This window comes from Lepisosteus oculatus, chromosome 1 (genome assembly GCF_040954835.1).
Source record: "Lepisosteus oculatus isolate fLepOcu1 chromosome 1, fLepOcu1.hap2, whole genome shotgun sequence".
In the NCBI taxonomy this organism is placed as follows: Eukaryota; Metazoa; Chordata; class Actinopteri; order Semionotiformes; family Lepisosteidae; genus Lepisosteus; species Lepisosteus oculatus.
In genome coordinates this window covers 4,929,307-4,944,383 of record NC_090696.1, presented here as the reverse complement: position 1 = coordinate 4,944,383, position 15,077 = coordinate 4,929,307, and the positions used below count along the sequence as shown (strand labels likewise).

General features: G+C 38.4%; 1 protein-coding gene across 2 annotated transcripts in view; it reads left to right on the top strand.

Moving 5' to 3' along the window:
• Positions 1-15,077, top strand: part of npm1b (nucleophosmin 1b) — a 55,311-nt gene that overhangs the window by 19,641 nt on the left and 20,593 nt on the right. For both annotated transcript variants that reach the window (XM_069188290.1, XM_069188370.1), the window contains exons 8-9: positions 5,856-5,963; positions 13,833-13,913. In XM_069188290.1, the coding sequence (XP_069044391.1) occupies positions 5,856-5,963; positions 13,833-13,913 (189 nt within the window). The remainder of the gene's footprint in view (positions 1-5,855; positions 5,964-13,832; positions 13,914-15,077) is intronic.

The following is a 15,077-nucleotide window of genomic DNA, read 5'->3' as shown; positions in this document are numbered from 1 at the left end:
GTAGGATTCCTCTGCCGACCGCAGGATTCGAACCGGCAACCTTCCAGCCACAAGCGCAGATTCTTAGCCACAGAGCCTCTGTACCGCCCCGTAGTTTACACAACATACAGTGGTTACACTGTGTAGTTATTTACAGGGCTGTGAGTTCCAGTAGCCTTACCTTCTAAAGAAGTGGAAAATCTCAGAAATCTGCATATAATCTAAATACCACACAATGCCTTAACGGGTCAGAGAGAGAGAGAAACTACCTCCAAATAAAATGGATTGTAAACAGGACTAAATCTCTGTGTCTAAACAGATGCTCACAAATGAATGGGAACCTATTTCTCTATTCTAACTAAAGGCATCACTAAATAGGAGAGTCGTCTTTAGCCTGTAGATTGTAAAGGGAATCTTAATCTACTAATGCAAGTCAACGCAAAATAATAATAAAGCTCAGTGTCCAGTACTCTTGCACTATTTAGATTACCTAGACAGAATCTGGTCTCATGTCTGATGTCAAGAGGAGGAGCTCTCTCATTACACAAGGCTTTAGCAAGGATGAGGATGTGCCAGGGAGTCAGCAACACAGCTGTGTAATTTGTAGTTTATGGCGTAAAGGTGTTTCTCCTTTTCACAGTTCCACATATTTTCCAGTTCTTTTCTGTGTTGGACGTTACTCAAAGGGGGACTGCAACACTATTTTCAGATTTCAGGGTTAGAAAGAATCAGTTTTGATGAGTGCATTTCAAACCGCAACGAAAGTAAAATGTACACAGTAACTTGTAAAACTTCCAATTTACATCACAAAATATGTTAAATTTCCAGGCATCCGGGATTCCTTGTTCTTTGATTCAGAACGAGTCAACAAAACGTCTGGTGACGTGAGCGGCTCTATGACACTGTAAACAAGCAGGCTTGTGAATAAATCTCTATTCATTCAATAGAAATATTGTTTTCTTTTTAGGACAGTTTTCCTGACAAATACTACTTACCTGTTAACTCTGCATGCAGATCACGTTGGAGAATTCCTGCAGTGAAATGTCTGCTGCACAACTTGTACTTATTCGCTCATACATCACATTACATTAGTCATCACGGAGACTAGTGAGCAGTAAGGGCCACATCTCATCGCAATTCGTGAGAACTCGAATGCAAGTTTGCAACAACATGGCGTCTTACAGTACTTTCACAAAGTTCACGATTTTGTGCTTAATTCGAAATGAGTAAGTTTCTTCTATACCGTCAATTAATTTATTTTCTTACAGAGATCTAATAACCAGTCTGAGAATTTGGGACTGCAGTTCCCCTTTAATAACAGGGAGTCTGGTTAATCTTCTCCAGACTGCTTTCAATTTCTTTATTGCAGAGTGGTGACCACATTTTAAGTCCTCTTTAATATGGGTACAGATTGTATGTTTTTTCAAAATCAGGATGCAATATAGGAATCTAAGAAAAGGAATTACATTTTGTTGACTTGAAGAACAAATGGTGATGAACTCTTTTTAAAATATTTTATGGAATTGCTCACAAAGAGGTGAACACCATATGTGCTGAATCTTCTTATTAGGCCTAGTTTTGTACAGAGTCATGTTTGACCTGTATCTACTGGTATATAAGAGGAACTGGTGTATAAGGGTAAATAAGTTGCATCAGGCAGAATGTAACATTTACAGGCACAATATGGTTTTTTTTCTGGCGCTAATTCAGCCTTTTGGTTCAGCTACTGTCTTGGGTAGCCTGTGTCGGTCTTAAACTGCCATTTCTGACCACTCTTTGAGTGTTGGTGATGGATTTTTCAAAGCAGTAAATTAAAAATCCTGTTTTATGCTGTTAGACTGTTAGTGTGATTGTAGGGTCAAATGTGATATATTTTACTCAAACACAATACCACTAGGTGTCAACATTTAGCAACCCAGGAGCTCGTTTTATCCAGTTTGAGTTGAAACGCCGTGCCTATCATTCTGCAAAGAGGCCAGCTTTGCAGAAAGACAAGACAAAAGGTCTTATTATCCTTTTGAAAGGCTTGAAAGGGTCAAAAAGTGTGAAAGGAAGATGAGATAGTTGCCTTCCTGTTACTATTGTCCCACAAAGTGACATGTAAAAATATTGCTGTACTGAATGTTTGTTATCATCTGTGCTCAAAATGTCTTATTTTGTGTACAGACTAGGAATTATTTTCGTATTCAGAATTCCTTTGAAGAGCAGCTGCTGTATTAACCAGCACATTTCAGGCAGCTCACACTGCTTGAAATTCTTCCAGATGTTTGTCCTGTGTAACCTAGTGTGTGATAACCATTGCTTGTCGCAGAGCCAGCATCCAATGAGATGAGTTAGGTCACATCACTGTCTGGCCAGTGGAGAACAGTTCGGGATTGTCTTTTACACTTGTGGAAAGGGCATTTATGTGCCAGATCAAACTTTACTGAATGACCAGTCATAGATGGGAATGGAAGGTGCTTTGGTTTAGGAAAACCTTCATTTACCCCCTTCACCACTGTCCAAATACATTTTGTAAAGTAACCTAATATAGGGTGTGTTGTCACGACCAAAATGTCTCTTATTGTGCTTTTTGTAATGCAAAATTCTTGGATTGATGCCGATGTCACTCCATCTGAATTCTGGCTGATAAACAACAATACACAATGTTTATTTCACCAATGTTTTTTTGCAGAGGTTACTGAGATCCCGTAGCCCTGCAAGTGCGTTAGGAGGTCATTTGATGGGCTTAGCAACATGCTTAATACGTCTTACTTTGTCTACAGATGTCCCCTTAACTGTCTTAGTATTCAGCAGTACTAAAAGGACATCACTTCACTTGTAATGAATTAGTAAAAGCATTTGTAAAACTCCATACAAAAATTAGAATTTTCAAGAAGTTTTATTTAACATATGGAAATGTCAGAAATATTTATGCTCTTATTGTTCAGCGTGTATAGTTATGAGCTAGTGGGGTCAAAGCTTAGCTAGCATTGCAGTTCACACCTTACAGCACTTCTCCGTCTCAGTCTATTCAGAAAACCCCAAAATGTAGGTATGGCTTGAGGTGTTTGCCTAAGTAAAGGTGAGATAAGAGGCAGATACACAGGTGATCAAAGGGGCTTCTCTGGCGATTTTACACTGGTTAATAATCATTAGAGCCTTTGATAGAAATATAGAATGAAAGAAAAAGTCAAAGGCAGAAAGAAGGGTGCGCACCAGCACAGACAGATAGAGGACAGCTTGCAGACTTGAAGTACTTGAAATTATTTATTATTAGTATTGGAATGGGAGATAATTGAAAATACAAGTTGTATCGGCTTTTTGTATTTAAGTTTTTGTCAAATATTGTCCTATTCTTGAGTCTTTACATAGAGCTATAGCTTAGGTGACTAAGGTATTAAGCTAAACAAGCTCTGAAAACACAATACATACTCTGTCTAGTATTATTAATAATAATAATAATAAACTTTATTTTATATAGCACCTTTGAAGATGGCTTCTCAAAGCGCTTTACAGGATGACAACAGCAATAAATAAAAAGACTACACAAGATAAAACACAATTACAATATACAGAGGAGACCATGGATGGTGGTACTAAGAAGAGCAGAGGGGTGAAGAACGGAACCAGTTAAGTAAAGGCATTTCTGAAGAAGAGAGTTTTGAGTCTGGATTTGAAGGAGTTTAGAGAAGGTAACTCTCCGATATCCTTGGGGAGAGGAGTTCCAGAGCTTGGGGGCATAACAGGAGAAGGCCCTTTTACTCATACAATGTAGACGGGCTGGGGGGACAGTAAAGAGAGCAGAACTAGAAGAGCGGAGGTTGCGAGGTGGGGAGTAGGGCGATAATAGTTCAGACAGGTACTGAGGTGCCAAGCCATGCAGAGCCGTATAGATGAGCATGAGGATTTTAAAGTCTACACTGAATTTGACCGGAAGCCAGTGCAAGGACTCCAGGATGGGAGTAATGTGAACATTTGCACTAGAACTGGTCAGGATTCTGGCTGCTGAATTTTGGACATACTGCAGTTTGTTCAGAGTAGATTTAGATACTCCAGCGAGTAGAGCATTACAGTAGTCAATTTGAGAGAATACAAAAGTGTTGATCAGCTTTTCAGCCACAGTTAATGATAGCATAGGGTGTAGTCTAGCGATATTTCTGAGGTGAAAAAAAGATGTTTTGACAGTATGCTGCACATCTGGGTCGAATGTTAAGCCAGAATCGAATATAACCCCAAGATTTTTCAATTGCTTCATGGTATCAATTTATTTTTCCCCAAGTGAAAGTAGACCTAAGCTTTTGGTTTTTCATCTTTTCCAAAAAAAGATGTCAGTATTTGAAAGAATGAAATATCCAACTTGACTATACAATCTGCCCTTTGGAAATTGTTTTTGGATGTTGAATGATAAAAAATGTTTAGATTAAGGTAAGTCTCCTTTTTGGGTTGTGTATCGTGATAATTTAGTGTTCATTTGGAAACTTAATGGAAATAAGTTGACACTTGGCACCAATATATTTGGATGTACGCGTATAGATGTTTTTTTAATAACATTAGCTGATGGCTGACTTTTGCACTAACACTTAAGTGTTCCTGTTGCTCAATACCAAAATCATGGAGCTTTACCTGAGGCTAGTCACCTTAAACACTTTGTTTGAATTCTTAAATGTTTTGGTTTTTCAAAATCAGGTTCTCTGATTCCACCTCGATTTTAGAGTCTGCAGCTGTTATTACACGGAAAACCCTGTTCAACACCAACACACAGTTACTGTGGGCAGTGTAGTTTCTGTAGAATTACATAACATCACATTACCAATTTTTAGAAAATACCTTTTATTGATATTGTGACTTCATAAAAGTCCGATTTCCATTATGTACAAAATATATTTTTGTTTACATCATCATACTTTGTAGTTTAAGTGCTCTCAAAAAAGCTGGGCATGTTGACTTTTTAATCTTTTCTCTTTGCGCTCCATCTGGTTTCGCTACAACTAAAACATAGGGTCCTGAGTATAATGATCAGATTTCTCCTCTATAATCTCCTAGTAAGATTGCTATTTCATGAGCTTTGTGCTGTGCCAGAAAGCTACACTCAGATCTCGTCCACGCTCTTCTTAAGAAGAATGCGAGACAGTTACCGAGAATGCTCCTCTTCCTTTGTGATTGTTCTTTTGTTCTCTCCTTCCCTGTCATTGCTCTCTTGCTCTCTGCACCTGGCTCTTGTGTTGAGCAGCAGAGGCTGTGTTTGTGTACCCGTGCTCGTGTGCGTGTGCGTGTGTTTTTGTGTGTGATTTACAGAGGCGATCCAACCTGAGCGTATGCCAACCCCAGATCAAAGCAAGCCAGCGTGCATACCTGCATTTTACCGCTGAGTCTTGCTTAGGGGAGAAATAACAGCTGAACGTTTCTGTCATGAGCTGATTTATTCTCTGTTCTTACCCCCGCTCTGCCATTGTTCCACATGTAGATGTCAGACAGCCAACATTGGAGCCCAGTGGTTTGTGATGACGCCTTTAGGCTGCAGGCGTTTTTGCTTAGTATGGTGATTGGAGGCTTAAAAGGGATTGTGAACAGTCTGTAACAAAGGATGTTGTTTGTTTTCTGAAAGGGTTTGGGCATAGTTTTTCACTGTCTAAATTGAATTGTTACAATCATAACTCTTCCCACTGCTTGCTCCGTTTTTTTGATAGGTACCTTCCAGAGCACACGTGCGGCCCAGTTATGGTTGTCGCTTTAGAAATGGGGACAGTCTGTAGGTGTACATTCTCACATAGCTAACATAGCTCACACCTGAAGAAGGCTCCACGGGCGAAACGTTGTGTTTTCTTTCTTCTCTTTTCAGCAGGGAATAAACCTCTTACTTGTTCCCCTCTCACGTGTTCTTTTTGTTTTCCTAGAATGTAAAGGGGAGTCCAGAGAAGGCCCAGGCCCAGCCAAAAAGTGCTTCCAAACAGAACGGATCATCTGGAAAAAAGGGACTTCCGCCAGCCAAGCCTCAGACGAAGGTAACAGAGTCACTCAGTCCCGCTTCGGTGTAATGGCACTCCCGCACCGTCCCATCCTGCTCCTGCCCTGGGGCTGACAGCGCCACATGGCCGTATCTGCACACAACTGCCTTCAGTCCACCACAGCAGCTGAGCCGTGTTTGTCTCCCCGTAAAAAAACAACTAATATGTTCAATCAGTGGCTGCCTGATTGAGTTATGGCTTAGGAATGTTGACATTTTTTGGAAGTACCTCTTTGGAGTAGGGAAGTGACATTTTTATATGGACGGTCATGCCTGGAGATGTTGAAGCTTGATATTAGCATTTTGTGTAGGATTACTTGCTCCTTTTGGGACTCCTAAAGAATTGTGTGGGCTCTTTAGAATTTATTTGAGACTTTCATAATTGCTGCCTGGGATATTGTTTTTAACTAGATGATATACTGATAAGCATTTAACTGCATTGAACAGATCAATTCTTTTTCAGTTGCTGGTGCTTCCATCCAGTTTAATGAAGATGCCTATCGATATGTTAGTCACGAAAACAATTGTTTTATCTTTGGTAGACGTACAGACTTTTTAATTTTTTGTGTATCAGAAAGCAAATTGTACAAACTAAATGTGAAAGCAAAACAGATTGCTAAGAGCAAGATTTTGGTGTATTTTCTTACCATAAGATATGGCACCAGTGCAAAGCTAGTTTCAGAATGTCTACACCAGTTTCCGAAAAGCCAACACATGAAATGCAAGCAAACACTGCAAACAAATCAGACAAAATAGTGCAGAGTTGCTCTGAAAGGCCTCAGTGTCAGCAGAAATGACTACAGACACACACAGTAAATATCAACTGCTGGTTTTGTCAAATCCCAGGAGATGTATCTTATCACGAGTAATTCCAACAGTAATTGTACATGCATCCATTTCATTTAGTTGAAATTGTGCCTTTTTAATTAAGCATCATTATTAAACTGGACATTTCTGTAATTGCAGTATTTGGTTTTGTAAGCCAAAATTAGATCACATTAGATCACATTTTTAGTATATTTCAGCTGCTATAGTTTATAAATGCTTAATAGATAGTAATAATGACATTTAAAATAGTGCTTTCAGTTGTACTGAAATACACACTGCATGACAAAACACTCAAGCTGTCTTTCAATGGAGAGGAATAGGAGGGGTAAATGGATTGCAGTCTGTCAAATTCATGACATCCAGAAACATGAAACAATGTACAGTAGGTCATACCTTTTCCATTGTATTTAAGGTCTGTATCTATATAGAAAAAGTCTGCTGAGCACTGTATTGTAAATCATTATATATTAACAACAGCCATTCCATTTTTTTATTAGTTGCTCTTAGGAAAGTGAAGGAGGCAGTTTAGCCTCCTTCACTTTGCCATTATCATCATCATCAACCTTTTTTTAAATACCTTGCATAGTAATCGGTTGCTGTCTGCAGAAATACTGCATGTGGACACAGTAGGGGGTACATTACCGTACAGGTGGAGTGTGACTGAAGGTTTAGGGATAAGACAGGTGAGAATCACAAGCTCATGGGCGAACCACAGTCAGCAGCTTGAGTCACCCCAGAGAGAGTTTGAAGGTGCATTGCATGCTCAGAAAAAAAAAAGACAAAATTCAGAATTGAATCATACATTACGGTCGGACACTACAAATTCAAACATTATAAACTCAGGAGGGCTTTTGGAATTTGAAACAAGCTTTGTCAAAGTGATACTTTGACTGTGTCAATTCCTTTCAACCAAATGAGTTTGATGGGCTGGTGTCCAAACCCTACATAGTAATGTGTAAATATACTTTTGGTCCTGTGGAACATTTGTTGAAAATGTAGTGCCTGCAGAGGCGAAATAATAATTCAAAAACCTTTTCCTCCTCCTTCTCCTGTAACTCATCCATCAATTTTCACACAACTTCCTCCAATGCAGGGGAGCTGGAGCCTATCCCAGCAAGTGACAGGCTCAAGGCATGATACAGCAGGGCAGGATGCAGTCCATCGCAGGGCACACACAGACACGCACACCAGGGCCAGTTTTCCCAAAGGCAACTAACCTTACAGTAAACCAGTATAGTAGAAGAAAACGGGAGCACCCAGGGGAAACCCACGCAGATACCTGCCCAGATGTGGAACTGAACCCAGGACCACATCCACATGTTTTGAAAATGATACAGCAGCAACCCATTTTTCAATAACTGCAAACTCTTGTTTTGCCTGTGTTTGTTACTTTGCTCAGTACAGAAAGTTTCATTGTTTTAAAATTCTTATTTTTATACATACAGGAATGTCTTCTTGGCCCCTATGTTAAAAAGTCTTACAATGAAAGGACTTTTAAATGTTTAATGAAATGTAACTGGATGAAGAACAAAATCAACCAAAAAGCGGAACTTTTGCTCTTTTAAGGGTGCATGGGTCATCTGAAAAGCATCAGAAACTTAATATAGTGGGGTCAATTATCCGCTCAGTATTCTTCGCCTTTGTTTCTAGTAATATACCTGAAGCTTACGTGTACCCATTCTGATGTTCAGATAAGTGAAATACAGAAGGTTTGATATGTTTGATGATGTAAAAGTGCATTAATAACTTTGTATTTTGCAGTATTTAGAGTAAAAAGTGTGCCAAATTGTAGCTTCTGATCGTAATTGTACTTCAGACAGAAACGCTACTCCTACATGCTACTCCTATATAAGAAGCCCTAGTTATTAGTTTCCTTTTAATATACCTCACTTAGCTCATCCTTACAATCATATTCAAGAGGGGAGTTGTCTGGAACTTGCTGTTCTGCTTTACCAGACTTTTAAGTGAAATGGGCTATAACAACAGTGTAGAACAGCCTGGCTGGACAGCCTAGCAGCACTAGAGAAGTAGGTTAATTGATTTCAAAGAAGAAATACAAATGTAGAGAGAACAGCCTCTGTTTGCTCCCCCAGGCAGAATTTGAACTTTCCCTCTACTGAGCCACTAAGATCTCTGGATCGCAGTTCTTTGTTACGAAGCAAAATGCAGACAGTGCAGGAAATACCCCTACTTCGCTCTGTGGAGAAAGGGAATTGGAACATGTTTCTGGTCTTGCCACCGGTAGCCTTACAAACAGTTTTCACCTTGCAAGACTAATTCTGTGTTTCAGAAGCATGTTATTAAGTGTTGGACTTCGGGACAAGTTGTCTGATAATTGTTTTCTGAGTAATCCCCTGGCCAATCTTCAGATAGGGTAATTCTTTAATAAGTATGCAGTGGTTTAACTGCCAGGTTGGTTAAGCCACAGGAGATCTCTGCTTAACAAGTGCAAAACCTTTTTCCAGCTGAAAAACGCTCCCCCCACCAGGACCTAATACCTGCACACCGAATTTAAAATTGCTGTTATTACTTTGTTTGAAGTCAGCTCAAGTTATGTATTAAGCAGAGAAAGGTGTCTTTATAAATTGACCGGCTGAAATTAGCTGATAAAAGCATGCTTTTCTTGTCTTAACAAGGATTACTGCCTCACTGCCCTGAAGATTGTAGAAAAGTTTCTGTTCATCTGCATGCATACCTCCATCTGCAAGCCAAAACTCTTGCAGTGTCTTAAGTACCATACAAAGTATTATTGCAAATCCTCTATGATTTTGTTTGACGTTAACAAGACGCATGTTGACTAAGAAAAGCAGTTCCCTTGAAACATATTTGTTGGAGTTTGATGTTTAAAAGGAATTGGGCAGAAGAAAAGAGGTATTAGGACTAAAAAATACATGACAACCAAAGAGTGATAACTTAGATGTGAACTCATCAGCACTACGGCGATTACCTCCATTTTCTGTGCTGTGACATCAGAACTGTGCAAACTTTAGAACGAGTGGCACAGAAGGCCAGCAGTGCATTAAGGTGATTTTGAAATGGTAATTGTATCAAATGATAGCGTGCTAGCAAATCAGTCAAGCCCTTCATATATATAATCACTGTCTAGCAGAGATTAAAAAGAATGGTGTGAAGTATCTGTTTGTCAGCTGTTTCAGGTACACAGCTGTCCTTTTGCAACAAAAGAGCCGCTTTAAAAAAATGCACAGAACAAGCATTTTTGGCATGTGGCCAAGGCCATATGTTTCGGCAGAGGTGTGCCTTTGTGTCCTCTAATTTGATACCTTTTGATCTGTCTGATTAACGTCAATTTCTAAACAGAGGAAAGAGAAGATTATGGCATGCCGTGAAAAAAACACTTCCGTGGTCATGTTGAGTTTGTATTGTATCAGTTTTCACACAAGCAAGTTTGCATTTTACCAGTTTCAACAGCAAGGTGTGTTAAATGTGAGATTAAAATAGCTTAAAAGTAGTAAAGTTAAAGCAGGCGACAAAGAGAAGGCTTGTACAGACAGACAATAACAATAATAAACTTTATTTTTTAAAGGTGGCTTCTCAAAGTGCTTTACAGAAAGACAACAATAAAAAAATACACAAGATAAACGCATTGAGAATTTGTAGATGCAGTAGGAGCAGAGGGGTGAAGAATGGAACCAGTTCAGTAAAGGCTCTTCTAAAGAAGAAGGTTTTGAGTCTGGATTTGAAGGAGTTTAGAGAAGGTGACTCTCTGATATCCTTGGGGAGAGAGTTCCAGAGCTTGGGGGCATAACAGGAGAAGGCCCTGTCACCCATACAATGTAGACGGGCTTGGGGGACAGTAAGGAGACCAGAATTAGAAGAGTGAAGGTTGCGAGGTGGGGAGTAGGGCGATAATAGTTAAGACAGGTACTGAAGTGCCAAGCCAGATTCGGTAAACCAAAACTTTTTTCTCTTTAACCTCTCTCTCATACAAATAAAATAAAACACACAAACTTCCACAACATGACAATGTCAAAATTCAAACCAGTGTTTGAAAATTAATTTATTCACTTTTAGCTAGTTTATTTGAAAATCCTTTTAGCTCACAAGGTGCAGTACTTTATGGTATGAAGCATTTTATCTTCAAAATATTTTGTCAGTGTGTTATAAGGGGGTTAAAAACATTTTTTCTCCTTATATAATGAAATAAAATTTGTAGTATTTTTATGTGTAATTTATGGCATTTGTTTAACCAGTTCATAGTGTCTTTCAGATTAATTAACCAGTAGAATAGTGTGCATTAAAACAGATTGTTCTTGTGCCTACATTACGTTTAGGGTTCTGGTTTTTGGTAATTTTGCTCATGTGATGCCTTTTTAACATGAGGCAGTTCATGTCATTCATAAATGTTGTACCTCTGAAACAAGGAGAACTGAGCCTTGTGGCTCACAATGGCCTTATTCAGCCTCCAGGGAGTCATCCCACATTCATTTGCTTTTTCCATGTGTTGTACAAGAGATCAGCTGAAAAATATTATTTCAGAATAAAATCTGCATGTGCTTCTATGCTATCTGAAACACACCATTGCAGCGTTTAAGATTTTAATGATTTCTAAAAAACATACAGTATCTAAAATACAGGCAGTGCTGCATGCTTTTCTCCTAATTAGGATAAAGGCATTGCTTAAAGGGTTATGATTACAGTTTAAAGTGAGATTGCTGGCTAATAAAGAAAACCAGGAACCCTGTTTTAATATTTCTGACATTGTGTATGGATATTGCCATACACAATGACTGCATCTAGCTGAGTACTGTATGTCCCCAAAAGACTCCAGGTAATTGATTTTTTTACTAAAATCTGCAATGACAGAGATCCCCATCTGAGCTGCTGGACTGAAAGTAATAAAAGATCGCAGTTCAGATTTCCTAAAATCAGCAGCAAATGAGCTACTAGAAACCCAGCTTTTGGGCTTAAAATTGATGTTTAGACCTTGACTTCGTGACCTAATGGTTTTAGTTTGACTAGTTGATAGACAGATGTGCATAGAATAATATAGGCAGAAAGACAGGGCATTTGTAAACTGACTGTAAAAATATCAGCTTAAAGGTTTTAAAATTTAAAAGCTTGCAGCTTGTACAAGTCTATTTTTTTGGAAAAGGGCGAACAGTACTTCTGACCATTGCTATAAGACCAGGAAAGTGAAAATCTTTTTATGAGGCCTATTGTCTTAAGATTTAATAATTATATATTTATACATTTTCTGATTGATAAAAAACTGTGGGACATAACTATCGTTTTTCAAGATTTCCATTTCTAATTAAAGAATTTTTGGTTCTAGTCCAGGTTGTATTTAACTACCTTTTGTAGAGTAGGAGTTAAAATCTCTTTAGGTCACCCAGTGCTCTCTCCACATAGTATTTCACAAGTTAAAACTCTGGCCGCAGAGTAAATGAAAACCTGCAATCACAGTAGATTCCTCAGTGTCCTGCTAGTGGAAACAGGCACTGGTTGTGTAACACAGTCATCTTTACGTCATTGGTTTAATCCAAAAGACAGTCTGTAGCCACTTCTGTAGCATTGTCTTGGTGCTTGAAGTTTTATTGTGAGCCACTGTTTTTATTTTCAATGTTAAACCCCACCCCCGGGGGAGAGAGAACTCTGAGCTTGCAGACATGCGGCTTCTCTTATTTCTTTTTTAAACGTATAAAATTGACAAAGACAAGGTAAAGTGTTAATTCTGTTGATTTCTGTGAACGTTTTGCACATCTAGGTAGACTTGAGGTGGGACTGCAGTGGGATAGGTTTTTGAGTTGCCAGACATTCTTTGGGTTTAAGCTGAATGTGCACCATTAAGCGCAAAAATAAATTAAAGAGAAAAAGATTGATAGTTCTGCGAGTTAAGTATGATGTTTACAAGAAACGTATCTTGAAAGTATTAAAACTGCAGCTGTGTCATTGTATGGCAAATGATTGCTTTCTTTTGCATTCAGTAGTTGCAAATATAGACCTCAGCATCCAAAGAAATTGCTTTCACCTCTGGGCAAAACAGTCATACTCTTGCTGCTTAGTGTAAAGTCTTAACCTGCCCTTTCTTGTATGGAAGCAATAAAATGATAATACTTACCTCTGCTTATTTGTAGAAATAAAATATAATTTGGGTAGAGGTGGTTTCCCATTGCTTTAATTTACCTAAACCCCATTGATTAGACTGCGGATTAAACTGTTTTTTTAACCTTACATTATGACATAAACAGTACGTAAATGTGTTCAGTTTATGTTATTTACATAATTTATAAATTACAACATCATTTTCATTGCATGAATGCTTTATTCAGAAAGTCACACTTGTAGCTGGGTTGGGCCTTATCAAGGGGAATCCAGCACACCAGTGGAAAGTCCCAGTGCACTGTACTCCACCAGCCTGCTGCCAGGTGTAGAGAAGTAGTCAGATTTGCCAAGGTCCTCCTACATCCTGTTCCTCCAAGAGACTTCATATGCTTTTATTGGAGAAACCTGTCCTTTAAAAAAAAAAGATTGTTTTGACTTCATCATTTAAATAGGTCTACGTCTTGATTGGCCACCCTTTGGTACACATTGATGGTGCTGAATGAAGTACCAGATAGCTGTACTACTACTAATATAAGTGTTTTTAAAAAAACAACGGTGCCCACTGTTGACACTTAAAAAAAGCCTTTTTGTCAGGAGGCAGAGGTACCCTTAAGAATCTTATTTCCAGGAAGCATTTTTAATTTTGTGTTTTAACAAATTTGAAATGCTACATTAATTGTTTTATTCCTACTGCACTGTAAAAATACATCCATAAAATGCTTTGAGCTTTCTTATGTAAAGGCATTATATAAATTGCTATGTTGCAGTAGCTCAGTAAAAGTTCGTTAAAAAAAAAAGAATGTCTTCTAAGTTGCTTAATACGTTTTATTAACGAAAAGTTGCTCCTCCTTACTGCACTCCATCTTTCATACTATCAAGGTCCGATTGCAGCTGGAAGAGACACTTTACTTGTAAATCACTTTTGGTTTCAGCTAAATTATCAGTTAATATCTTTATGCATATTTCTTCTCTACAGAGTCCAGGTGGAAACAAAGAAACATCTCCAGGAAATGTACAAGACATCAAGGCCAAATTATCGACTTTATATGTTGAAAAGGTAAAAATCAATTTCTACATGTAGTTCCTGTAATTTCTAATATCAATAGGAACTAATCAAGTTGATTCAGAATTTACTGTCTGGTTGCACAGATCTCTTCTGAAAAAAAGCAGGTATTATTAGCAAAAATAATCATCATCAAGGTAAGCTCCTAAATACTAAAAATAAAGCTCACTCTTGCACTAGTTTCTTAATAAACAGAGATGCAAAACAAATGTATCCCATTACAGCTGCAATCTCAAATATCACAGTGTAAATTAGTGGTTATTTTATTAGTGGAAATGTTTTGAATAAAGGCACATAAGTTGGTTAAATTGCCTTATTTTGAGTCAAGTTGAACAAATAGGCATGTCCATTTACAATGTATTGACCACCTCCTTCATCGGTAGAATTGGTGAAGAAGTTGCCGTGGGAAATTCTTCATCAGCGGAGCAGGACACAGTCTTGTGCAGATTCAGTTTTATTGAGCTCAATAAGTCCGACAACGCGCGCTGGGTCTGGACTTATTGAGCTCTATAAAACTGAATCTGCACAAGACTGTGTCCTGCTCCGCTGATGAAGAATTTCCCACGACAGACTCATACTTCTCTTTTTCGTATTTTCTGTTTCGGGGGTGAATCCGATTCCTTTTGATTGACATAAAAAGTTTTCGCTGCAGACTCAGTTGTTGGGGACAGAGGGGTAGCTTTGTTTTGTTCTTTGCTTTCCTGCACATGTGCTGTCCCCGGGAGTTCACCTCTCCATCAGCTTGTTCTGGGTCTTGTAGCACTGTTCTGGTATTGGCAAGGAGTTTCTGAGGGCGCTACCTGTACTGATGGGTGGTGTGTTTTTATGATCTCACTGAACTGTTTTTATCTTTAGATTTTTCATGATTAGTACACCATGGTGTATAATCTTCGGCTTTGCACTTTTTTATGCATTCCAGATTCTTAGATTTTTATGATTTGGAAGTAATGTTTGTCGGTCACTGAATTTTTATTTTGTTTCCACTGGACTGTATGCTTTTTAAATTACTTGTTAGTCATTTAGATTTTTGTTTTGCACAGGAAGAATCCCAGTGTTGCCATAATATAGGAGTCTCATCTCAAACAGCAGAATGTTCCCAGATTTTCTAAAAAATCTTGCTGACCAATAATAGAAGTTAATTTTGCTGAACCATAACTT